The following is a 27,079-nucleotide window of genomic DNA, read 5'->3' on the forward strand; positions in this document are numbered from 1 at the left end:
GCGAAGAACGGGGGTGCCAAAAACAACTTTTCAGGGTGCAAAATATAGAACAGCCGAAGAACCCCTAAAAGGCCTTCTAAGACCAAATTTATTTTAGTGTATAGTACCCTGGAAGTAGAATGTAGATCTTGACGCTTCCGGCGCGCAGGTACTTTCGCGACTACTTCCCAATTACCCTGGTGAAGACGTGCGACCTGCCTCCCGGAAAGAACTATCTGCTGGGCTACCATCCTCACGGCATCATGTGCGCGGGAGCCTTCGGCAACTTTGCTACCGAAGGCACGGGTTTCAGCGAGCTGTTCCCCAACATCCGGCCACACCTGCTCGTCCTGAAAGGACAGTTCCGGTTCCCGATCCATCGGGACCTGCTGCTTAGTACAGGTAAGAGGTCGCTACGTGCATCAGTGACATTATGGTGTGGTGCCCGGAACGACGTGTCCGACTAATTTGTTTACCTCGTCCTAAAAAATGTGGTCCCGCAATGTCCGCCTAATGACGTCATCAAAGGGGCATGCTGCCGCCGGCCGCGATCTTAACAGTGTCAAAGAAGCCGCGGTGGGTGCGGCAAACGCTTGCTCTGCAGCGGGTCGCTGTGTAGCTTGACAGTCGATGGAAGCGGCGGGAGCCAGGTTAGGACGCCTCAATGACAGTGACACTCGCGTTCGCTCGTACATCGCATGCCGCAGAGCATGCCGGGACTTCTAGCGCCATCTGTCAGAACCGCGACATCCGGCAGCGGTACAGGCTGGCTGCTGCGCCGTCATTCGGTGCGACTTGGGGATCACTTTTGATGTATGGGCGCGATAGAACGCGGAAACACAACAATCGAAACCCTGCACCGAGTATCGTGGTTATGAGCTTCCTGAAATGTTGAAAACGGGTTTAGGAACTTTCTAGGACACACCCTAGGGAAGCACTTGTCCTATTGAATAATAATAATAATAATAATAAATACTATACGGATTCTTGCGACTAACGTCACATATCTTATCGTATGCAAAAAATAGGACCTGATACATACATATTTGTGTCAACTTGACGTTTGGCCATGCTTGTCTACCATGCTGGACCTGTCAAAATGCGGATGTTTCTTCTCTTAGCCGCAAAATATTTTTCCCAATCAGCTGAGGTATTAAATTGATGCGGCGCGAAGCAGCGACAATAATTTGTTTTGTCTTGATTTATTATAAGGGCGGCTTTAATGAGCTACGTCAAATTGTGAAGTCCACAGATAAAACTTCTTAGTTTTGAAATCTTTGTTTCTATGGATCATTTGAATTTTGTTATAGAATATAGGCTGTATTGGTGCGAAATCTTTTCAGTAGGGAACATATCATCATAAGGAATTAACATGCTGTAGAGCAAGACGGAATATGTCTGCCAACTTTTATTTGAGAATAGGTTAATGTCATTGTTACACATTTAAGATAAGGCGAGTAGAATGACTTCGAAGCTATGAATTCTTGTAGGCATGTGCATAGTGAGGAAGAAGAAACAGCGCATAAATGACAATACTTTTGTCTTTTACTTTCTGCCAGTATTTAAAGCCTTAAGGCTCTGCATGTATTGCATGAGCGCTCAATTTTGCATCGAATGTTACTTTGCGAATAACTTTCATACTTTTGAAGGATACCTTTTCGAAGATTAGGCGTGTTTCTTAGAAGACCCTGTTCCTTCGTCAAACGTTTTGCCAGGCTAGTGCGTGTATGCTCGTTATGTCGTAACCTCCTTCATTCATTATATAAAGCATAGCTCAAGATTCTTCTATAGGTAGGAAGCGTAAAGAATAATGCGCGCGACTTCGCAGAACGATAGCCTAGCGATGCTTATATTTTTTTCTTTTCGAATAAAACGGTATTTTTGCCATATGCAGTCAGTTAGCTAACATCATCTTTCAATGCCAGGCACTCACGCTCGCCGCGTGAATAAATCTAAAGTTAATAAATCACACTGAGCAGAAAAAAAAGTTTTGGTAACGCTAAGCTGCAAAAAAGCGATAATATATATATTTTTATCTTTACTAGATGGCATCTATTTCTAAATAAATATTGATTTTTTTCGATTTATGTAGTGAAAAAGAATGGGCAGACTGTTCAGCATACTCCACAACCCAGAAACTACTAACCACATCGTGCTAGAATGTCAATTACACATATAACTAAAATTACAATTTTACAAGACACACCGGTGACACTGGCCTTCCTTTTGCTTGTTTTTTTTTTCTCGCTACCCACAGGTGTGCTGAGTAACCGAAGGGCTCTTTCAACAGCGGCGGTGATCTCAAAGTAGAGGGAAACCTAGTAGCGCGGTCCCACATTTTCGCGGCAATGTAGACGAGGTGCAAGGTACAATGCCACGGGTTGGTTCGATAATACTTCCGTCGTGCCCCCGAAGAGAATGAACAGGAAGGCCTCCAAGGAAGTTGGCCATCCTACGCTTCACAAACTAGTCGGAGCTCTCTGCGAGGAGGCCTGGTTTTCCGACCCGTGGCTGTCAGAACGGCCACAGGTCCACCAGAATTAAGCACCTCCACGGCATAAAAACTATTTTGGGGTCAGGCTGACGAGCACCGAACGCAGTGTGTTCTACCGAAATTCTGCTTAACATTTTGAGCAGGATTGGACTGATTCCACATACTGTGAATGTCATGAGAAACTAGTCCAAAGTGGTAAACAAAACCACCGACCTTGGCACATCAAGCATCTTCACCATGGTAATTTTTGGTGCCATATCTTCAACTCGACCCTCTTTAAATATCCATACCACAGAATGGATTTCAAGCTATACCGGGTGTTTGCAAACAAAGAAAAAAAAAAAGAAAAATAAAGGAGCGTCCCTGAATTTACAGACTCCGCCCAAATGTAGCTCTAGTGGTGTCAACCCGATGCCAAAGTGTAGGAACTTAATTAGTCCCCAAATGTTATCGCGATGTTCAAAACTTTTCAAGAGAAAACGGCGGCTAACGACTCTCGTGAATGCCTAGGCCTCTAAACTCGTCAAACAGAAAGTTTGGGACGAAGTTGACGGAGCGCACCAATTGGCCTATCACGACGATGACTTCGCACTTTTTTAGCCGACTCCGCGAATTTTTGGCACCAACTTTTTTTTCCACAAGTTTGAGGCCCTTGGAGTGAAAGTGCGTCCGCTGCTCGCAACAAACTCCGTATTCTCGATGCAAATATCACAAACACGATTACAACCATCGAGACGGATAACTTGAGACGGACAAGTCGGATAACGGATAATAAAGTTCTTGAAATTGTCAGCCTTTCTGGTCCCGACTACTAGCAGAGATACATTTCGACAGAGACTGAAGTTTCGGCTATGCCTATTTTTTTATGTTTGCGATGAGAAACGTACGGTGCTCTTTTCTCTCGGCACTTTTTACTTTGTCTGGCGTTCACATAAACTTCTCTGAAGGACACAAGCGCGAGCGGGGTAGTCCCTGTATGTGATTCTGCTGCTTGACCGTTCGTCGGTAGTTCCCTTTTAAAGAAAAGAGCTCGCGATTGGAGCACACGCTACGTTCCCATGGAGCCAATCAATGCACTTTTGATGACGATACAACAAAAAGTGCATGGTCACGGCGCTCCTTATTTTTTTCCAGTAAGCTATCACGGGTAAACCAAGCACACACAAATAAAAGTAAAGGATCACGGCGTTATATTGGTTTAGGCCTTAACAGCCCTCGTACCTGTTTTCCAATGCCACCACGTATATCCTTAAGTAAGATAAAAAGCCAAGTCAAAAAATTATGTGGTTCGCTTGCCTTAAAGCAACTTTGTGCCTCCATTGACAGGAGCAAACTTTCCAGCCTTGAGATATTTTTCAATGAAAAAACCCACAAGACCGAACGCTCCCTCATGGTCATTGTGTCTGAACAAGGCACTTGGCAAATGTCGGTCGCTGTATCCTTCCAAGACTAACTAAACCTACTCGACCCAAATCATCCCTACTTGATTAGAAACTCGGATAAGGTCTTACATTTTCTCCACAAATGTCTCAAGGACATAAAACTCAATGCCTTTTCCATCGATGTAAAATATCTTTGCTATGCTTTACCTCAAGATCGTCTTCTCAGGTACATAGAAGAGAGCATTGACACCTTCGGTGTCATCGTCTTTCAAAACGCTACTGGTCTGTTTATCAAAGGTTTTCTGGACTTAATAACCGTCTACTTGAAATCTACCTTTGCCACCTGGGATTGCATAACATACTTGCAAAAATCATGAGTATGCATAGGGTCTTGTATTGCTCCTGTCCTTAGTGAACTTTTTCTTGCCTTTCATAACAGAATTTTACAGCAAAACCTGGAGCACTAAAAAATAGGGCGTGCGTTTTGATGCGTTGATGATTACTTGATATTCCTCTATATTGGCAATAAAACCTTCCCCACGTTGATGGTCAGTATTTTTTTAACTTTCAAAAACTGCCTGAATTTGTTAAAACTTACTCACGAACCCCCGGTTGAGCGATCCTTAAGGATTCTTAGACCTTCGAGTGTTCATGACACACCGTCACAGCTGCTGGTCCTACAATCCTAGGAAAAAAAAGTCACTCCTTAACTAGAGCTCAGCACACTCAAAGCTTGTTAAAAGGGGCATTGAAAAACTCTGTCTAAAAGCTTTTTAACAAATCATGCAAGCACACAGTATAAACTAGCTTAGAAATGCAAATCTCTCGGTTGGTCTCAGGGGCGTACCCTTCGTCTTTATTAACCGCAGTTGCTGAATGCCTACTCAGGAAAGTTAAGCATGAAGGAGCTATGACACGCCGTCCAATAGACCGCACCACAAGACCTTCTTTAATGCCCTGTCATCACAACCTTTTCCACAAGCTCGAGAAAGCAGCCGATCTAGTCAATTTCGACGTCGCCTTTTCCGCTCCATATAAACTTTCTAGCTTATGTAAGAAGGTAAATGGGCCTTCTATTCGACCAGCGTGCTGCACCAAGAATCACAAAACTAAGTTTGTTCCTTGCATTTATTCCTTACCCCTTTCCCGTGGAAAGCGCTACATCGGGCAAACAGGATGATGTCTCAACGAACGAATTCGGGAACAGAAAACCAACGCCATCAAGGCCGACTGAGGTCATTTAGGCATCCATTGCCGAGATTGAGGGTGTTCTCCACTTCTGGCCAACTGCATTGTACTGGGCAGGAGCAATAACAAATATATGCGAGAAATCATAGGAACCGCGAACATTGCCACGCTAGATAGCTTATATGTTAGCACCCCTTCGATAACTGTAAAAAAACAAACAAAAACAACTAGACTATTTAGGAAACGTAACCTAGTTATATCAGCCGTAGCTTAAATTAGTTCTTTATATATAAGAATAAGGAATATAAATATGAAGCACAATACAAACCAGGATTGTGAGTCAGCGCAGTGTGAGTGTTCTTTCTTTGCGTGAGGTAACTTTCAAGATGCGTAGGTTCTTGTGCGCTTTGAAGTGTAAGTCGGAACCACCAACTCGCCCAAGCTGAAGTATTGACCTTCAGGTGGTCCTGTTCCCCGTCGAGTAACAAAAAGTGAGCTCCTCCGCGCATGTCTCGTACCCTGTGTTGCACCGCGGCACGAACCACTTGTTCCACATTACCGGCAACCTCTGGAAGCCGAAACCGGCCAGAAACAACGCGAGAACCACGTGAAAACCGCGTAAAACTACACGGCGTCATAGCCCGGCGCACGCTACCGCTCATGAAAGGAAGGCTTCTTCAGCCTCTGGGTTGGTGACGCGCCCTTTCACCTGGGCGCTCCATCACCCCGGAGGCTCAGGAGGCCATGCCGATTTTCGACACGCTGGCTCTTCGGCGAAGGCTCAGCGTTACGCCACCTGAAGTATTTCTGTCACCGTGGTATGGGCTAACCTATATTTTCAATGTTGTCTCACCTATATACTACATACATCGCTAATCTGACAAGGCGGAAAAAGCTATACCTGTTTTCTGGAACTGTGAATCACGTACTTCCTATATCCCCACCCCGCTCTCGGAACCTGGGAACGCGCAGAAAGCGTGATCAGGTGATTAAAAAATTTACGGTTGATTGGCTTTACCAAATTTTATTGCTCTGTCAGCTTACCGCTATGACGTCTACACCATTGCTACAACAAGCCTCTGGCCAATGCCACCTTTAGCGTTCGTGAGCATGACGTGTGGTTTGCTTACCATGAAAAAAGGTGAACACGCGCGTGCTGGGGTGAAGATTTGTAAATATTGGAATGGTGCACGGGCTTCTCTCATCGCTCATCGCATCCGCAGGAATATGTGCGTCGACTCCAAAGAGCATCGACTTTATCCTTGGCGCCAAGCAGCAGGACAAAGGAAACGCAGCCGTTCTGGTGGTCGGAGGAGCGATTGAGGTCCTGGACGCCCATCCGGGGAGCTACAGACTTTACCTGAGCCGAAGGAAAGGCTTTGTGCGAAAAGCCCTCCAACATGGGTACGTGCCTGCAGAAGCTATGGCGGACTTCGGGTGACTTCCAGAATGACTGTGAAGACAGCGGCGCTCTATTAGACGTCTGAACGGCAGAGCTCTGTTTTCGTTGTTAGCCTCGCTTGAGGTATTTTTTGTTAAGACGGTTGTTAATGCAAGCTAATTATATTTTATATTAATAGCAATAGTCACATAATCCAGAAACATAACAGGAACAGTAACAGCATCCTCTTTATTCAGTGATTCAGCAGTTTACATATATTAAATAACATTAAAAATAAATTACATAGTGCGCACTAAGGAGTCTTCGTGAAGTATTAAAAGCATACACGCACGCACAAGGGTAATAAGCGATATTAAAAATAGGTCCGGGTGAGTCTTTGGCGCAGCTAAAACATTCAGTATAGGGTGTCTTTACAGGACGGTAATCCGCCGATTTGTTGCTAGATGGCAGCGTAATAAAACTTATAAACTTTTGTACACTACCAATGCGAGGGTGTGATGTGCCTCTTCAGGGCACTCGCCTTCTTTAAGCGCCAGGCTGCTCATAACAACAAACAGGTGGACGAAATAACGTCGGTGAAAACACCCTCTGGCTAGCTCGGAACCATAGCAGTTTTCTTGCCGAGATCATGTCCCAGTGTATAGTGGGCAAAATGTTTTCCAGTTTCCGGGTTCTACTTTGAAGGCCGGTTCGCACCCCTTCATTCGGTTGCAGCCCAGTGCATACCAACCCCTTGTGATCCCATATGACGAGAAAGCACACTGGCGCCATCTATGGGGTAGACCCATAACACTTGCGAGTTGCGCATAATTTCTGGATTTCTGCGCATAATTCTTTCACCAGGGGCTTGAAAGTGTATTGACGATGTTATAAGTAGGGTGCATACTTTCCGGTGTTTATTTATAACAAAAATCGGCGGATGTTAATTGGTGTTTTTTTTTTGTTTTTTTCTAGAATACCGGTGCTTTTCTGTAAATTCTCCAGTGCAGACGCTGAAAACGGTGATTTTCGGGGAAAAGAATTGTGTATGTAAACGACCACTGAAGACAAAAAACAGTTGAAATTTTATTTACATTTTGTTAGATAATCGATTTAACATTTGATTATTGTAGTATATGCATGCGTACATTCCTAGACTCTCGTCTGTCACTGCCGCCCGCTCCTTCCTGTTGACGAAAGACGCGCAATTTCAAGAATGCCCGCTCAACAGTTGCGCTGCCGAGAGGAAGCCCCGAAACATCCAACGAGGCTTGGAACAGTACTGACCACTGCCAGTCCGATGCGTTTAGCTTTCAAAAGAGCACGGGGTAAACTATAGCACTGGTGGCGTACTGGTGGTAGTGAAGAAACCCAGTTTCCGGATCACTGACCATACATTTATCAAGCCTGAAGTTACTTTCGTAGGGAGAAAACCCCTCCGGCAGCTCCATCTGCATGCAAGGGTTTACCATCTGCACGCCGAACCAGAACAACTAATCCGTGAAGAGCAGGTAATCAGCGATGTTCCGTGGAACAGCCCCCAGCCACTTGTTCTGGATCGCGCGGTAGTGAGCTGAAAAGGAAGAACTCATCTTCAGAAGTGCATCAACACTGCCGTAGCTTTCGAGCGGAAGGGTATTCCACCTTTTCAGCAAATATGCGAGCTTTACGCCGAAAACAGTTTACACTTCTTGCACGAGGTTTTTTTTCCGACTCTAGAACATTCATGATGTCAAGTCAAGAGCGAGCCCGAAGTTTTGTGGATGAAAGTCATTTTTATAAGAAGTTCTTTGAGGGCTCTGGAGCTGAGATAAGCGCATTCAGCTTTTTGTGCTTCCAACCAACTGTGTCACTACTCTCCAGAAAAAATATAATTGGGCGCGAGTAATGCGAAGCATCAGTGAGTGCCTCGTAAAAGGAAAATCACCGTGAAGGGCTAACTGTGGACGGACACCATGGTCGAAGATTCATAGAGTGAAAAATAGTTTTGATCTTACGCCGCAGCTTTCACAAACTCTTTAAGAGGGCAGGGACGTGGACGACAAAGTCTGGTACAATTTCCAACTAAAACAGTTTCATTCTCTCGGCGAGTGTGATGTTGAGGTAAAGGCAAAAGTCTTTGAAGCGCAGTTCCATGAAGTCCGCATGAGATAGTTGGATGTCTATGTGCAGCTTGTGCATGTATGATGCTGAGTCCGAGTAAATGACGCATGCATTCCGGAAATTCTTGCCAAGCTTCCCGAGAACGTCCTAGACAAGCACTCCAAAGGCGACGGCGTTGCACTTCTGTAAGACTTGGAGATCTGGCAAAAGGTCCTTCGATGGAGACGCTCTCAATCAAACAATGTCACAAGTACAGCAATCGTTGGTCAACCACGGAGCTCAGGTGTTTCATCGATAGTTAGAAAAATCGGACAATTCTCGCACATTTTCATCAGTACAGAGACATCTTTTGCGAATACGTCGGGTAAGTACTTGCGGCACATCAACTGCGCAGACGGAATTGTGCAAGCAGTGGGGCACACACATCTGAAGAGATCTCCAAGGTTCCGTCCGTCTTCTTAAGAGGAACGCCAGCCTTGCCGTGGGCCTTGCAGAATCTGTGTGCCACGTCATCGACCTCATCTCCTTACTCGAGACTCGCGTGATGGACACTCAAAGAGAAAAAAAAAGAAGAAAAAGTTAGAAACGGCGCGGTTTCCTCCCTTCTATCGACGAGCCCCAAGCGGACACAAGAAGAAAAGAGGAACGAGACGTTTTCCTCCTTCTCCAGGCAGACGGGAGAACGGTTCCGCCCTCCTGCCTCACCTTCTTTCGGTTTTCTTTTTCGAGCGCATCGCGCGGGTTGTTTAATGAGCGTTGTTCAGCGGCAGCGAAGGCCGTCTGCGATTCTGTCTCCCAGTCCAAAAGTGTGGAATATCCCGGTTGCAGTGACGCTTTTACCACTAATTTTGTCAAACAAGCAAACGAAGCCGTTAGAACGAGCGCAGTTCCTGAGCGGTGCCAGAAGTGCTACGTACACTGGGCTAAGGCGGCCGCCTCCGATTTGCGGAACGACGTATTTGGTATACTGTAACGACGTGTCACAGTTGACGACGTTATGGAAACAGCAAAAAACTGCGTCCAAGACAGACAGGTTTGGCTGCCGGGTGCCTGCGTGCCTTCTGTGTTGAGTTCGGATCTGTTTTCTGATACCAAGTGCCAACCGGCACTTAACGTGGTTTTGTATTTCCGCGTGTGAGCTACATAGCAGGAACATCGCGATGGCAGTGTTGTGCGTTGTGAACGACGACTGGGATTGTCGCCGATGCGAGCGTGTGTTCGCGTATTAATGGCATAAGTTGTGTAACAGCAAGATTAGATGACGTAAACTGTCGGGCATTGATGCCGCTTTTCGGGCAGTGATAGAAGGGGAGGGGTGTCGCAGGTTGGCATGCTGCTTTACATTAAAGAGTTTAAGACCGCTTGAGGGATTACGGTGAAACTGACCGACCTGCGAATAGTCATGTTGGAAAGCTGGTCTGAACCCCCTCCTTTCGTACAGTGGCGAAGGTGACTGTCATCTGCGATATCCTGTTGTCCCCTCCCCTAGAGCGATTGCGTTCTAAGGGAAGGACTGAAGAGCATGAAAATATGACGGAAAGTACGCATATTCACAGATCAAAATTTTAGCATTAAGGGAGGGTTCTAAGTAAAAGCGAGAAAAAAAAAAGAAGCTATACTTTCGTTTTCTGCATAAATATACTGCAGATTCTTAAGAAACTTCCCTCCAAGTGGCGCGCTGCGATGAGCGTTAGAAGTCTTCGAGCTTGCCCTGGCGTAGCTCAGTACACTTAACACCAGCTGCAAGTCGCGGTTTTGACTGCATTCGTGTTGATCGAACAGCGATTTATCTGCCCTTTGAGTATCGCTTCTAGCTCAGTAAATATCCCTTTATGGAGATTAATTCCAGACGACAATTGCAGCCGCGCGCGAATAGCAGAAATAGAAAACAAATACTCTGATAGAAAAGCTGGCTACGACGTGCTGTGTAGGAAGCAAACATATAGCTTGGAACCACAGTGGAGCGCCTTGTTTTATTGACTTTAAAATTTTTACAGATGAGCGTTTACATTTCACTAAGAGATTCATCCACTGGGCTGTTGAAAATACTTTCAAAGGTATAACATAACTGAAAAAAAAACCAGTACGCTGGGAATATTGCTAATTGCTTAGGTGCCTACCGAGAAAATCCGTACCTTCAAAACGATGATTATAAAAGGCGGAAACGCACAGCTCCGAAGTAGTAATCGGGTTAGTGTGCTGTTGTATTGATATTTGTATGTGCCGTGTATGTGTATGCGCTCGTTGTATGTGTTCAGCTAATGTTTGTGGTCACCGTAATGTATCGAGATGTGTGATAAGAAAATGCAATAAAGGAGCCCGAAGTGCAATTGTGGCGTGAGAAAATAAAAATATTTTTATAACCCATGAATTGGGCGGTATTTAGCGCAACCTAGCCTAGCTACTTGCAACCACTCTGCTTGACCCTGCCATCTCGTGGCGAGCGATTTAACCTTCTTGCACGCTTCGCGGTACCGTGCAACACTGAGCGAAGTAGGCTGCCTCGAATTTCCGTTTTAAGAGCGGCTTTTTGTTTCGCGAATTGTTTACGACTCCTCCGTGATGTGCGGTGCTGACAAAACAATTGTGTCTCAAGAATTAGAAAAGGCAAGACTTAAAGTGCGCGAAATAACTTGGTATGCTGATGACGAGAAGACTGAGTAACTGCTTTTGAGACGGAAGTTCCTTTACCTGCGTGGGTAGCTGGCTTCGGAAAGAAATACAAATAGCGGAATGCTTGTGTTACGCTTTTATTTTCTCCTCCTCTTGTCTCGTACAATAGACGTAGCGTCCCCGTTAAGCTTTATTGATTCGATGTTCTCAATTCGGGACCGCATGAATGATATGAAGACGACGAAAGAACTTTGCTCTTCTGCTTCAGGGACGAACGTTTTTCCCTTTCTGAAGGAACATAGGTTACAAAAGAGTCCTTCCCTTAAAGAAGGACTATATAGACCATTTTTTTCTAAGAGAGCACACTTCCATAGAGCTCTGGCTGGACGTCTGAGGATTACCGTCTAAAATAATTTTTAAAAAAGTTTAAATTATAGAAGCATTCAAAGATACGACGGGCATTCCTCCAGAATGTAACATTACCTTAGCTTTCTCAACTTAAATCAAATGAATACATGGTAAAGATAAAGTACTTGCATACATCAAGACGATGTTTCTTGAGCTGGACGTGACGCTTCGTTGACGTGTGCTTTGTGATGCTCGTAGCGCTTTTCTCATCTTTTATGCTGACCGTGATTCGGCAGTACTTGTGCACCACAGACGAAGGGTCGGTACACACGTCAAAATCATCCAAATCCTCAACGTAATCATCCGGAGCGCTTTCTTCTATTCTGGTGACTTCAATCTGGTTCGTTTGAGGCGAAACTGTAAATTTATTTCTTAGCAGGGTTACCAGGTAGGTTAGGTTAGGTTTGGTCACACAGCCAAATGCCAGATGGTAAACGAAAAGCAGTCAAATTCAAAATAATTATATAGCCCAATAGTAGCCCTCTTTAAGATATCTGAAGAGCCCGAAAAATCGCGCGCTCGAATGTACCAGCTCAAGGCGAAGGCACTGCGTCTGCATATCTAGGGTTTTGGAGCAGCTTGCAAGACGTACAACTTGAAATGCATTGAAAACGTTTTATTTCACACAAAAAGGACAACATTTTTTTACATGTGTTTTTACGGTCACATGGTTATGAAACACTCGCTCGTGTTCGGGTGACTCGCCTCATGCAGGATTTTCGTGTTAAAACGGCCTATAAATTCTTCATGTAGTGTTGATAGGCTTACACCAGGCGTTCTTATCAAGAAAAACAAGCATTACATAGAGGATGTTTTGAAGAGTTGGAAGAGACATACTGTTCCTTATGTCTGACTTAGTCAGGAATACGTCACTGAATACTCTCTCCACGGCGGCATTCGACGTGGGTAGTGTCAGTAGCGCGATGGCAAACTCGGATTGAAATAGAAACATGGCTGCTCATGCACTTCGAACTCGATTTTGTTCGGATTATTCACTGTTTAAAATCTGTTGTCTTTTGTTATGGCTCATTCTGCTTAAAAAAATCTTCCATATTTTGAAAAAAATGTCTTCTTTGTTTACCTTGCACAGCACGCGTTATCGGACGACATGAAATCCTGCTGTATATCTTGAGTCTCCTTTTCTGTCCTTTTTCTTTAGAAGAGGTGCCTCCTCTAGGAGGATGGTGGGAAACTCGAGGACATAAAAGACGCCAGGGGAAGGTGAAAGAACTTGGCAACATAAGATTAGCCAGAATGAATACAAGAGCGATGACGTCGGAGCTGAATCTAAGTCACGGTAGCTCACTGGACCCAAGAGATCTAGCGTCACGCCCGCGCATCTTCTCACAAAAAATCTCTAAAAGCGGAAATTTGGAAAGGGTGGACTGTCGCTTTGTGCGCATGCTGAAGTGTCTTCTGTTCATCTACTCTAAACCAAGCACAAAAAAATAAAAACTTGCCGCATTAAGACGTGAAATAGCCCAAAAATAGCCACATAGCCAACAGCCAAAGTTCAATGCTAAATGGAGTATAAAGTAGCCCAACTTTGCTGTTAATAGCAGAACCTGAAAACCATGTTTTTAAGTATTTTTTCCGTCGAGAAATGAAGGTTTTTCTCCTCTCTTTCTCTGCAACAAGACAATGACGATCTCCCGTTCTGACTTGAATGGGACAAGGGCATTGAGATCATTCCCACCTCAAGAGAACAAGAGCACAGGTTGTGACTGGTCTCTCAGGGCACTGATAGTGATCTTCAAGGTCGGTGGTCCAAGAAGACCACTGTGGAAAACAGTGAAACAAAGCTACTATCCTCCAAGAGTTCATGACCACATAGGTCACAAAAGAAAGACAGTCAAAGTGCATGATTCCTGGCAAGATGATTTGTTTCACAGAGTTATGCGTAGGACTTTGCCGACGAAAAATCAACAACAAAAACCAACAAGATTGATAGGAGAAAAAATTATTAGGAATCGTTTTTTTTTTTGTCTTGTTTTGACTATTTTTACTTTCCTCACCGGCGCATCTTTATCGGTGTTTGTCTATTAGTTCTGGAAAGTATACAGGACTTTTTCGGTGAAGACCGCCAGCGCTTGCTCGAAAATATCGTAGAACCGGTGTTTTTCGGTTTCAAACGATTGTGTATTGTTTACACCGGCGGATGTTTATCGGCGGTGGTGCACGAAATCACCCGATGTCTAAAGCCCCGTGTCAAAATGCCCCGCGGCAAACTGCCCGGCCATTCTTAACCTCCCTCTTAAGCCCCAGTTTCAGAAGCGCAAGCCGCGAATCCCCCGAATCCCGGACAAAAGCTCACCGGACAGAAGCTCACCGGACAAAAGCTCACCGAACAAAAGCTCACCCATTTTTCAACAGACCCGGACAAAAGCTCACCAAGAGAAAATGTCATGTTGGTCTTACAGAGAAACCAAGTTTAGAAAAAAAGGCGATGAGCCTCCTTTTAGCGAATTCGGCCACCGCGAAGCGGCGTGTAGCGCGAAGCCACCGCGAAGCGGCGTAAGTCAGTGTGTTAACATTTTTGTAATGAGCCGCCGCAGACTGCCGCCGCGAAGCGGCGGGAGCTTGGGTTAACACGCGCACCAGTGATACACGCGTGAAGTAGAAAAGCCTTTTTTAAATAGCGTCCCCTTTTCGATAAACGGCATATCTCTAAACTGAGGCTGTGCTTTCTCTAAACCGGGCTTCAATAAAACGTGCCCGTTCTCTAAAAAATGTTTCGACGAAATGGCATTCGATCAACCGTAGTAAACCCTTGCGTGGGATGAGGTACAAGTTCACCTGAAAATGGTGCAATGTCCGTCGCGTCCGAATTTTATTTCAGCCCGTGTTTCGCGCGGGTAGCAAAACAAAATCAGGTGAGCTTCTGTCCGGGTCTGTGAAAAAACGTGTGAGCTTCTGTCCGGTGAGCTTTTGTCCAGTGAGCTTCTGTCCGGTGAGCTTTTGTTCGGTGAGCTTTTGTCCGGTTTCCGAATCCCCCATATCAGGTGACCGGGTCTTCAGCGCGAGGACGGAGCATTTTGCATTTAACTAAGAGACAGTAAGTGTGCACGCGAGCTTGTGTAACATAATAATTCCGTACCCGGGACTGAAGTATGGACTAGCTGGATAAACCTTCCCGTTCTTCAGGAGTACGCTATACACATTCACGTCTTGAAACAATACAAGTGAAAACAAACATAAAATATCAGTCACTGGCAAAAAATTTAAACTTTTAGTTATAAAGAACAAGCATTGAACCAAATCTTTAGTCCACTCTGAAGCACGCATGGATTCACAGTTCCGACGAAGTGGCTTCTGTCAAAACTGTTAACCCACAGCTTATTGCGCCATATTTATTAGGTATAGAGCACCAAACACCATTTCCAGCCTTCTTACGTTAATCTAAAAATATTTGTATCCATATAGCTAGATAAAGTCTATAATTCTAAGTCTGAGTATACCTCTGTAGCAGTGGAGTGCATCGCAGGTTATGCAGATTTCTGCAATTTGCCACTTGTACGTCATTCTAATTTTTTCTGCGGTTTGAGTTAAACCTATTTTGTTGTTTCTTTTATTTATATTACCCTTTGTAGACCCTCAACTGATTAGGTTAAGACATAGGACTATGCTGTTTGAAGAGCAAAGAGGCTTGGACGGGAGCAGTGAGGATGGGGCTTTTGGTGCGAGGGAATACCGGACAGGGTAATTGAACGCGGGGTTTTCTAACCGTGAGACCAATGAGGCGGGGTTTTTGCGACAGGGATTGTGCACGCGGGGCAATCGTGCTACACCCGTTTATCGGTGTTTTTTCGGTTAAAACCGGAAAGTAAAGAGCCTAGTTATGTAAACGATCAAATGTACTGCGTACATTTGATTTCGCAAATACTACAAAGCCTAATCAAATGCAGTTCCAGGGCTACCTCAAAGATGGCGCCAGTGTACCAGTGTGTTTTCTTATCGTAAGGAGTCAGAAGGCTGCACAAGGCAGCACTACGGACTCGGTTGCAGCCTAACGGAAGTGTATCAGTTAGCCTTTACGGGCAGCGAGCGACCAGCCCCTCCCTCTGGCGCTTCTCTGCAGTGTTACCGTGCGTTGGGAGAACCCTTCCGCTGACTTAGCTTGCTCGTGTTGGTGTTGGTTGCTTCGTAGCAAGGTCATGGGAGAGCGGCAGATGCGCAACGAAACTGTTCGTTTGACGCCTAAGGCAAGGCGCAAGAAGCAAATTGTCGAGTGACGTCATGAAGTGTCCCGATGGCGTGATATCATGTAAAGTTGAAGTGGTTGAAGTGGCGTTACAGCGTGCCTTACGTCGTACTGTTACGTGACGTCACAATGTCGCGGGATTTCGTGGTGCGATATCATATGCCGCGTGACGTCATGATGTTGCTTGACGTCCCACCGTAATGTGACGCTAAGATGTCATTGTCATGTGACGTCACTCAGAATTTCCCTGCTAAATTTAGCAGGAACAAATCCCCGCGAAATTCAACGAGAAAGTGCTGTTCGCTGAAAAAAAAAAGCTTCAGGTGCTATCGCAACTTTATTTTTCTTGACAAAATGCCAAAAGCAAGCGATTTTTTTTATGATGGTAATATACATAACATTGTTTACGTCGGCTAAATTAATTTTGTGTATCACTGCCTGACCTAAAATTTCTCACAGGGCGCTGCAACCTATCGATTCAGAGTAACGAAGAGATAATTGAGTTTCTAGGCGACAGAAACACGCGTTTTCTCCAAGTGACAGTCTCCTGCTTCCTTTTTTTTCGATTTAATTTGACTTACTTTCCTTACTTTTTCACCGTATTGTACTGCGCGAAGGACCATTTTTTTTTGTTAATAAGATCTAAACCTTCCTATTTTCACGTTATACCTACGTGAGACAGCACGCTGAACTCTGAAGTCGCTTTCGACCGGCCTCAGATGAAGGCTTCCGCGCCTGAAACGCCTGAAATGAACTCGCTGAGACGAACGACAACGAACAAAGCATCCGACAAGCTCCGGCCAATGCTCCTGTCCAGCTGGGGCCAGCCGCTGCCTGGGCGCTGCAATCTTTCCTGTGACCTCACGTATTTGGTTTGGTCACGTAACGAGTGGTCATATTTGCGTACAATGGCAGCGGCCTTTTGGGGGGCACATTCGAGTGCAGACCGGAACCCCGGTTTATCGCTCTAAGCCCCTCTACCTCGTTGAGTCACCCGCTAAACACCGGCTAAACTAAGATTTGTTATTCGACCTTTTAGTTGCGCGGGGCTACTAGGCCCTAAACACGACCGCTGAACAGCAAGCGCTCACTTAGCGGCGATTATCGCTCGCCACGTGATCATTTTAGTCGATGACATCACTAGTCAGTGGTTAAACAAGCGCTACTCGCGCCTGGTCACTACGGGTGATCTTGTTTAGAGGGTCAAGCACATACCCCGATGGGTACGCAGGTCGTCCCTGGTGCCCGTGCTATCGTTCGGCGAGAACGAGCTGTTCGTGCAGGCGTCCAACCCGGAGGGCACTCTGCTCCGTCGGTGCCAGGCCTGGCTGACGCGTCGCTTGGGCTTTGCGCCTCCGATCTTCCACGGCAGGGGAGTCTTCCAGTACTCCTACGGCTGGTTGCCCTTCCGCAAGCCTGTCGTCACCGTCGGTACGTACACACGAGGGCAACGTTCAGTGAGAAACGTCTTTTACAGCGGTCGCTGACAGCCCAAGAAACGAAAAGAGACGTTTCTTGGGACTCTTCACGCCCTGCGTTTCTAACGTTTTCGGGGACTGCAGCTGTTATGAATTTTCTCTCTCCGCCCTCCCCCATATATAGCATGTCCACTGGTATATAGTGTGGCTAATGGCGTTCATACGCTCCAGGACAAACCAGATAAAATGGCGCGCCTGCATATAGGAAGCTCTTTTACCAAATTTGCATTTAGATGGTGGATTTTATCTTGCAAATTTACAAGGCAAAGTTTATTTTTTTTAGAGCGCAGCTCTTAGGCGCCCGTTTCCAGCTTGAGCGGCGTCGCCGTCTGCTTAACCGCGAGGTGCCTTATGGGACGCGTGACGTCACTGGTCATGTCACTGATGCCGACGCTGATGACGTCATCAGTGATTATGGCGATGACGTCACCTGTGACTTCACTGATGGCTCCACGGCATTCACTGATGACGTCATCGGCATCGTCATCGTCACTGATGACGTCATCAGTGACGATGCCGATGCCGATGACGTCACAGTGACAATGACGATGCCGATGCTGTTGACGTCACAGTGACAGTGCCGATGGCGATGCCGATGACGTTATCAGTGATGATGACGTCATCAATGCTACCAGTGATGACGTCACTGATGATGTCACCAGTGACAATGACGTCACGATTGATGATGACGTCATCGTCATCGCCACGTGACCTCACAGGGGTCACGTAGCCCCCGTGAGGTCACGTGACCCTTGTGAGGCGATGGCGACGCCGCTCGGAGGGAGGAGTAGCACACAGGATGAGGAGGAGGACCCTTCCCTCCTCCTCCTCCTCAAGAGCTGCGCTCTAATTCGGCGTTACATGTAGTTGTTAACGGCTTTCATTTTTTTTTCGGTAAAAAATGAGACCAGCCAACTTGCCGAAGTCAACGGTGCACGTATTCGTAGACGATCGAGTTGAAGATGAGTGTGACTTGTGGCGCCATCCTCCGATTGCCGCAGAGGGCAGGCAACACACTCTGTTGTCTACTTGCAGCGCCTACTGAGAGATGGAGCCACAAGTTACATTTATCACTAGCTTGGTCGTCTGCGAGGTAGAATCCCCCCCCTTAAATGCTCATTCAGTCAAAGTTTGTGCTTTCCATCTACAGACGCTGATTTGTATGATTTATTTTGCGGAGTATGAAACTCTGTTACCACCCTATGCGATGGTGCACGCAAAGTAAGTTGTTTGACTCTGTTCGGATCACTGATTTCTATAACAATTGCTGGATTTCGCCTCACCGCTCCGCGAGCGCGACTACCTTACGGCCATTTGCCTGCATCAAAATCGAATTCTTGGAGCGTTACAGAGGCTGGCGTAGAAAACGTGCTGAAGACACGTTTTCTACTCGTTCGTCGTCATTCGCGGATGTTTTTATAACCCTGTGTAAATGGTGAAAATTGCCATTGAGAACACGTGAAAATGTTTACGAAAGCGCAGCGCCGCAGGAAAAAGGCACAACTTGTCGAAAGAAAGTTTCACCGGTCTCGCGCTTAAAGCTTTTTTGGCACGCCGAAGTGCTGCGTCTCTGTGCCTTTACACGCATGGATACCGAACAAGAATCGACGCCGCGGCAAAGTTGATAAGTTGTGTCGCGCGGAGATGTCTTTGCATCATATATTGTGCACAGAGTTCTGGATTATCCAGCTGTTACGGAGAGTTGTATCAATAAAGCGAAAAATCGCTACGGTCCCTATTATGCACTATTAACCATGGTTATGTTCCAAATCTACTCTAATTGATCACTGTTGTAAGATGGGCTAGGTGGTAAATTGTTGTACGGAAGCGCCAAAAGAAACAGGGACGAAGAAATAGGTGAAGACGTACCGTACTAAAGAACTGTCTTATCTGGCTTCTCGCATAAAAAGGAAAACTCTATCTGCCAAGTGTAGTGATGGCGCACTGACAGACTAGCTGTTTCTTTTTTTTTTTTTATTCTGTTTCTTTATTTATTTTTGAACATAAATTAAGCAGCCTATTTGGGGAAGAAAACGCCGCATACGCTCGAAGTGTGAAGTCACTTATTTAAATTGTGGGACAAATTATGAATGTACTTGTTTTGTTTCTAGCTGAAGTCACCGTGTCCTTATTTTTTCTACGCTGAGTAACAAGGCTATTCGCTACCTCCCTTAAAACGATGGGGGTATCCTGCGCGTTTAAGACGGTTCACCTGTCCCAAAGCTTTCTTCCGCGACTCCTTTGTACAAGTTTAAAATGAGCATAATTAAACGGCAGAAACCCTTATTTTGTTCGCGGTTCATACTTCCAGCACGCATGGTCAGTTTCAAAGATAAGGCTTAAATCCGATAATTGTAGCTTTTCATTTGTCATAGTTTCATGAGTGAACTTCGAATCCACGTGAATTCAAGAGGAAACAATTTAGTACATCGTTGATCATTTCTATGCCGACATTAACGGACTTCGGAGCGAGCGCCAAGCAATCATCCAAATAGCAACTTACTGCCACGCGCGTCGGCGAGCAAGCGCGTGCGTGGCCGAGTGGTTACCGCGCTCGACTCTCGCGCGGAAGGTGGAGGTTCGATTCCAGTCAGCGGACTGTCCTTTTATTTATTCTTTCAACTTGGCCTTCTCGTAAGTTCAAGAACATTCTCGTCTGATCGAGTTCCAAATGTGCTACGCACCGAAAATTATAAGCCGAATGATCAAGAAACCCACGAGGGTACATAAGGGACTCCGCAAGGCGAGCGGAGTCAGTCTCGCCCCAGCGTTCGACCCTGCCGTTACGCCGCCATCGACGCCCCCGATTCTTGGCCATTTCGACCAGTATGCCGAAACATATCTCCACACCGACGCCAGTAACACCGGACTGAGAACATTTGAAACTCGAACAGACGAGAATGTTCCCGAACTTACGAGAAGGCCAAGTTGAAAGAATAAATAAAAGTCCGCCGACTGCAATCGAACTACACCTTCCGCTCGACCGTCAAGCGCGGTAAACACTCGGCCACGCACACGCTTGCTCGCAAACGCGCGTGGAAAAATTGTTAAGCTTCCTATTCGTACAATACCGTTGCATATAGCCGTATGCCCTTATCACACTGAGCAAAAAAAAAATATATCGCAGAGTACAGGCGCGACGGAGGAGCCGATACAAAATCCTCACCTTTGTACGTACTCTCCCCAAAACACACAAAGGTAGACTTGAGATAGCACTGCAGCAGATCAATGAAAGATTCCACGCCTGCGCCGGTTGAAGGTTGAATTTCTAAAGCTGATCTCATCATTTCCTATAATCGATTTCCTCACCGCTTGGAAGAGCTTATTATGCGGAATGGATTGAAAAAGGTCCCCCACAAGGTTTTAAAATACATTCTTCGGCGAATGACGGCGAACGAGCAGAAAATGTGTCTTCAGCACGCTGCTGCCCAGCCTTTGCAACGCTTCAAAATTTTGACTTCGGTGCATACAAGATGACCATCCGGTGGCCGCGTTCGTGGAGCGGGGAGGCGCGATCTAGCAATTGTCATAAAGATCAGTGGTTGCGTCCTCGTCTCTAGATAATTGAAATAACTTCAATTGTTGCATTTTTGTTTGTGCCGGTAAGCACGGACAACTTAAAAGCACGACACTGGGACATTTCTAGAGCGTAGCTCTCACAGAATTGCTCGCTAGTGAACCAAGAGTCGTCGCCAACGTTGCTAGAACCACTCAGTTGGGAAACTGCCATAAAGACTTCTGTGAAAAAGTGGCATTGATCCGTAGTCGAGAGCTGAGCTAATGGCTATCCCAACACCGCCATTTCTCTCGCAGCGGCCACTCGAGAACTGCACGTGACTTCTACTTTACTTCACCTTCACTTTATTACCTTAAAAATTCCCCTCAAGGGGTATTACATAAGGGGTGGGCAGACATGGATTAGTTCTTGGGTGCCATAAATATTCAGAGAGAGATATGAGTTGCTACATTGTCCATGAAGGTTGATGGGCAGGTGACGGCAGCGATGTTGTGGGAAAGGCCGTTCCAGTCTGAGGCTGCGCGGGCAAAAAATGAGGAAAAAAAGTGACAGTGCGGGCGCGTGGGCGTGCCACTTGGAGCGGATGACCAGTGCGTTGAAAAATGCGTGCCGGCGGTATGATGTAAGGCATGGAACCAAGCGGAGAATAATAGAACTTGTGGAACAAAGAAAGGATGGTGATGCGGCGACGGATATAGAGGCTAGGCAACCCCGATTCTGCTTTCAGGGAAGATATGCTGACGTTATATGAATACGAGGAATGAATGAACCTAGTACCGCGATTTTGAACAGCTTCAAGTGCGTTTATGAGATATACTTGGTGCGGGCTTCGGATTGCGGACGCATATTCTAACTTTGACCTGATAAGTCATTTGTAGGCAAGTAATTTCACACCTTGGGGGGGTGACGAAAGTGACGTTTTAAGAATCACAATGTTTTGTTTGCAGATAAGATAACATTAGTAACATGCGTGCGCCAGGATAGATCGTTGCACAGAGTGACGCCGAGGTATTTATATGAACCTAAGATTTCTACTGGTATGTTAGCGATAGTGTAATGGAAAAGAAGGGGATTGCGGCGGCAATGAAAGGACACGAGTTTACATTTATCAAGGTTTAGCTTTATAAGCCAATCGTCACACCATTCTTGCACATGGTTAAGGTCATCTTGGAGAGATTGTTGGTCGGAAACGTTAGTAACCGAGCGATAGATAACATAATCGTCATCAAACATACGGATATGGCCAGACACATGAAGCGGCAAGTCGTTAATGTATATTAGGAACAAGAGGAGACCAAGGACGGATCCTTGGGGGACGCCTGATGTGACTGGAAGTGAATGAGAGGACTGGCCGTTAACAAAAACAGGCCGAGAGCGATTGTTCACGAATTCTTTAATCTAATGTATGATATCAGAGTTTAAATTTAACTGAGAAAGTTTTATAAGCAAACGTTTATGCTGTACTTTATCGAATGCTTTCGCGAAGTCTTGGATTTAATCGGCCATTTTGGCTCCGAAACAGATACGATGGAAGGGTTTCAGAGGTGCCACCCCCGCCTTCCAAGCGGACGCGCCGAAATTATTACCCAAGTTAAGATGCGCCTAGATCGGGACGCGCTACTTGAAATCACCGCTGAGGCATGGTTATATAAAAAAAATATGAATTGTGCTGCAAAACCTTGCAAACTAAAGATTTTAGAAAACATGCGCCCTTCATTTGTACTAAACTCCAATAAACGTTGCTACAAAAATAGTTTTTTTCCGTTAATTTTTACGCAAAAACATGCTTTCTAGAAGCTCAAAGTGACCACAGTAAGGACAAATGATGAAGAGTGGCGCTGTTGTCGTATTTAGCTTTGTCTCGGTGGACGCCAGCGGCCCAGGTTTCAACGGTGAGTTTCCCAACTGGCGGTTTTAGTAACGTTGGTCGTCGCCGCACCCGTTCCAACACAACCTAAAATAGGAGAACCGGAAGTATTTATCTCCCCCAGTGATGGCGGCCGGAAGTGGAATGCACCCCTGGAAAGATGCAATTGCTCTGTTACATTTTATAAGATGAATGTTGATTCCGTCTACTTTTTTCGTGTAACCCACTCACGATGCTCCAACAAACAACGAATACCGCTTGCAGACAAAAACGAAGCGTATTGTATGCCTGCCAATCAAGCAATCTCATCTGTCTCCCTATTTCATAAGCCAGTCTTTGTGAAGTCGGTTGATAACGCTTTAATAAAAGAAAACTCGATAACAAGGTCACTCGTAATAATAATACTATTGATAATAATATTATTACGACTAATAATAATAATAATAATAATAATAATAGTTTATTTTTTCGGATGCGACGAAGTATAATTCGGGTCTGCCGAAGCCTGAATTGGCTTGTTTGGCTAAACCACCAGTATTAAAGTTATAAATCAATTATTTCAACATTGTGAAGAGTGCATCAGCACATAAAACACACACACACACACACACACACGCACACACACACACACACACACACACACACACACACACGCAAGCACACACGTTTTAAGAAAAATAACATTGAAGCATTGGTAAAGTTAGTGTCCAGAGTTGTTGATATGTGGATAGTCACATTACATGAAGAACACACACACAGACATCAAAATATTTAAAAAAATGAAGCACAGGTCATGTCAAGTTGCCACACTACTTGGGTTGTAATAAAGATCACATCACTGGCCTAAGAAAAAAAAATCTTTAGAGCACAGTTTAAGACGCCCAGAAGATGAGTCTGGTTCGTGCAGGCACACTTGATTTAAAATAGGTCTCGTAGGGCTTGTTTCAACTTTTTTTTCGAATCCAGATCCAACACTCTTTCAGGAAGACTGTTGAAAATGTCCGGTACACAAAATATTCGTTGTCTTCTGCCATACCTCGTTGACATTCTCGGCACCTGAAAACGAGTGGTATGTCTGAGTGCCCGAGGTGCAATGTGGGGAACTTTAAATTTGTCATTCCAAAAGTGTCTTCAAACAACCGTCTCAGTAAACAAAGCATGACATAATGGAAGATTAATATGATCAATTTTTTCTTGTTCTGTTTCGGTATCAGTGCCGTATGTAATACTTCTACCGTATTACATACGGCAAATAATAATAATAATAATAATAATAATAATAATGTTTTTATTCACTTCACAATTACATATAAATAATGCTGGCCTACAAAAGCAGTATCCTGCTTGTGCTTATGTTTGCGAACAGTGTTTTTCGGACGTATATCTAGTGAAACATAAACTTAAGTGGTGACTGATGATATAATTACACAAAACGTAGCAGAATAGTGCTTTTCATAGTGCACATGCTCATTAGAATGTTTTTGAAGCAAAAGTCAAGATGTTGAAAGTTCGTGGTAAAATATACGAGCGGCGAAAAGTCGAAAAAAAAATTGGAAGTATTTAAAAAAAGAATTTGAACCAGAGGTGTGCGTCCTCTATCGGTGAGAGATATAACTTAAGCTATTTAACCTTTCGGTCCTATAGATAAAACTAGAACTCAGTTCCATACGACGGTATCTTCACGTGGGAACGAAACCACCCTTGCGTTATCGTGCAAGTGTACGGTAGCTAGCGCCATCTATGATTCCCATTGTCAAGTAACCCGCAGACGTCGGCTGCCGACAGGACATTGGCCTTTCAGGGAAGTCTTTACGAGCTCGCATCTAACTTTAATTCGGAAGACGTGTTTGGTACAAAGTATTTGCATTGTGATCTAACCAGTGAAGCCACCTTCGGGTGCAGTTTTATTGTTCCGCGATTTCGTGTTCAATAAGGAGCTTCGACAAACCCCTAAACGTCTTTTAGTTTTTTTTTTTTTTTTGGATTGGCACCCACATATTTGATGTTAAGTTTTACGGATCGAAAAACTTTGTAAAAGCTGAAAATTCGCTAAGAATGATAACCCAAGGGGAGGGAGGGGGGGGGGGGAGGGGAGAGGGGAGGAGGCGTTCAATCCGCATATTCTGTTTTGCCTTTCACATGGTCTATCTATGAGCTCTGATAACTGGAAACAAGTCTCCAGCTTCACTCTTAGGTTCGACTTAGACTCCTTCTAAGATAAAAGGGAAATTAAAGCGGTTCTGTATTTGAAAAAGAAAACACTTAAATCTTCTGAATTTGGCCTTCAGAAACACAAATGTCAAAATTACAGGTATTTCAAATTGTTGTACCAAGTAACCTCAACAGCTCTTTTAGAATTGCGTCGAAAGCCTCCTCCTTTTCTGCGTGCTCTATAACAAAAGGAAATTGGGACGTATATACTCTATAAAGATCTCAAAATGCACACACTTTACGCACGCAAGCCTTACACGAGCAGTCAGAGATGCCGTACTAATTCCATCACAAGCGGACGTATACGTCCGAGGCAGTTAAAACTTCTGGCTTTATTTTTCGTTTTTTTTTTCCTGGTTTATTAATACGCACGGTTCAAATGCTCATGATACTCAAATTCACGGGAAAAAAATAATCAAGAATTCACTACTAAATACACGTTTTCTTCAGTCACCTCTTAAGATTATAATGCCATTAAATGCAAAGGTGCAAGCGAGCTGGACAGGAATGACGAAAATAATCCCTGGAGATGGGAAACAAGCGAGACAAAGGACAAACACTGGAAATGGAGAGGTCCCGGGTTTGACACCCGGACCAGGCGGATTTCCTTTCGGTCGCGCACCAGTCACCTAGCTGTGTTTGGAAATTTGTGTTCGTCCTTTGTCCCCCTTGTTCCATTCTCCAGGGATTATTTTCGTCACCTCTTAAGCTGCGCCTTAAGTCAGATCAGCGAAGCAGCGCCAAAACGTACAGTGTCACGACGCTCGTCGTCCATGTGCGTTTGCTGCACCCGGACAAACCAGTAACGCCCAGTGAATGCCCCCTGATCCCGCGCTTTTGTTGTTCCCCCCCTAAAACTCCCTAAAACTCCGTAATGCTTTTTTTGTCGCCACTTCATCGGCTGCATTGGTACAAATAACGAACCAAGACGCGAGAACATCATAACCCACGCCCTGAGCTGCAGCTTAGACTATAGCTGTCCTTGTCTTCTGTCCAGAATTATAATTTCATGTGGGATAACTCTTGGGTTTGAAGTAACGCGAGCTTTCTATTTTTGTCTCTATACTCAGTCGGAGCGCCGCTGGAAGTTGCCAAGATCGAGGACCCAAGCGACGAGGAGGTGGACGCTCTTCACGAGAAGTACACGATCGCGCTCTCTCGACTCTTCGAGGACCACAAGGACCTGTACGCCGCTCCTGGAGCACAGCTCTGCATCGCCTGAAGTGACACGCAGGAAACGACAATTCTGAGCCCCAAAATCGCTGCGGCATATCTGTGGGTGGAGTGAAGGCGAGAACAGGGACCTACCTTCACGATCGTGTACAGAGCCAAAAAACCTCTTTTCGTACCCACGTACTATTGAAACGTCATCCATCGAAGATAACTTAAGGGACAGATTCGAAAGGAAAGGATTGTTTCACGATGAGAAAGCGTTTTCGTGTGGCAAAGTGGAGCATCAAAAGGCATTTTACTCGGTTACTTGGTAATCAGCTAGAATTAGTGCATTAAAGGTGTGACCCCTTGCGCTGCTCCAGTTTCCGTGTTCTTCTGTTCTTTTTTTACAGCATCTTGTGGTTTGCTCTGCTTGCAGCGAACAGGTCTTTTAAGAAACCTGTATTAACTACAAGTTAAAAAAAATATTGTCTGCAACAATTGCTGCGTTCTTGAAATAGATAAACAGAAATTGCGGCGGAAATCTTGCTAAACAATAACTCTCTTCTGTAAATACATATCTATATATATATATTTAAAAAAAAACAAAAAAAAAAAAAACATTGCATGCGACGTAGCGAGTTCTCAGCAGGTTAACTAAAGCTCCCTAAATAGTACTTTGCTGGGAGTTTGTGTACACGAAATTTGTTTGTCTAATCAGAGGTCGTTTTAATTAAAGAAACTATCGGATGAATAATAAAGAAGACTAAACCAAATTTACGTGACTGGAATTAAAATAATCCCAGCTTACTTCAGCATTAAGAGGGCATATCAGCCATACGTTTTTGTTATGTTTGACAAATCGCAGAACTCTTCAATGAACCGTCCGATTACCTCCCGTTATGTTTAATATAAATGATGATAAAATCCATGGTGTCGGCAAGCATTCACGTTTCGCATTCGAATCGCATAGTGATAACCCGAATAAATCGAATCAATTTTTGAATTTCTAGTATTCAAGTTTTCGGATAATTCGACACATCAAATAATCCTGGACAAAGTCCGGGTTTATTCAAATAAAACAAGCCTGCCTTAAGAAATCTTG

At 44.9% G+C, this 27,079-nt stretch overlaps 1 protein-coding gene across 1 annotated transcript; it reads left to right on the forward strand.

Moving 5' to 3' along the window:
• Positions 1-242: 242 nt before the first annotated feature.
• LOC121838122 (2-acylglycerol O-acyltransferase 2-A-like) lies at positions 243-26,044 on the forward strand. The gene is made up of 4 exons (XM_042294193.1): positions 243-381; positions 6,267-6,447; positions 16,981-17,180; positions 25,893-26,044. Exons 1-4 carry the CDS (start codon positions 243-245, stop codon positions 26,042-26,044), a joined length of 672 nt encoding a protein of 223 aa, XP_042150127.1.
• Positions 26,045-27,079: the final 1,035 nt, after the last annotated feature.

Source organism: Ixodes scapularis, unplaced genomic scaffold (genome assembly GCF_016920785.2).
Source record: "Ixodes scapularis isolate PalLabHiFi unplaced genomic scaffold, ASM1692078v2 PGA_scaffold5__190_contigs__length_132052651, whole genome shotgun sequence".
NCBI lineage: Eukaryota > Metazoa > Arthropoda > Arachnida > Ixodida > Ixodidae > Ixodes > Ixodes scapularis.

Coding starts and splice junctions, on each gene's coding strand:
- LOC121838122 (XM_042294193.1), top strand. CDS start 243: ATGTGCGCGGGAGCCTTCGGCAACTTTGCTACCGAAGGCACGGGTTTC. Junction 6,448..16,980: donor CGAAAAGCCCTCCAACATGG/GTACGTGCCTGC, acceptor ATGGGTACGCAG/GTCGTCCCTGGTGCCCGTGC. Junction 17,181..25,892: donor CAAGCCTGTCGTCACCGTCG/GTACGTACACAC, acceptor CTCTATACTCAG/TCGGAGCGCCGCTGGAAGTT.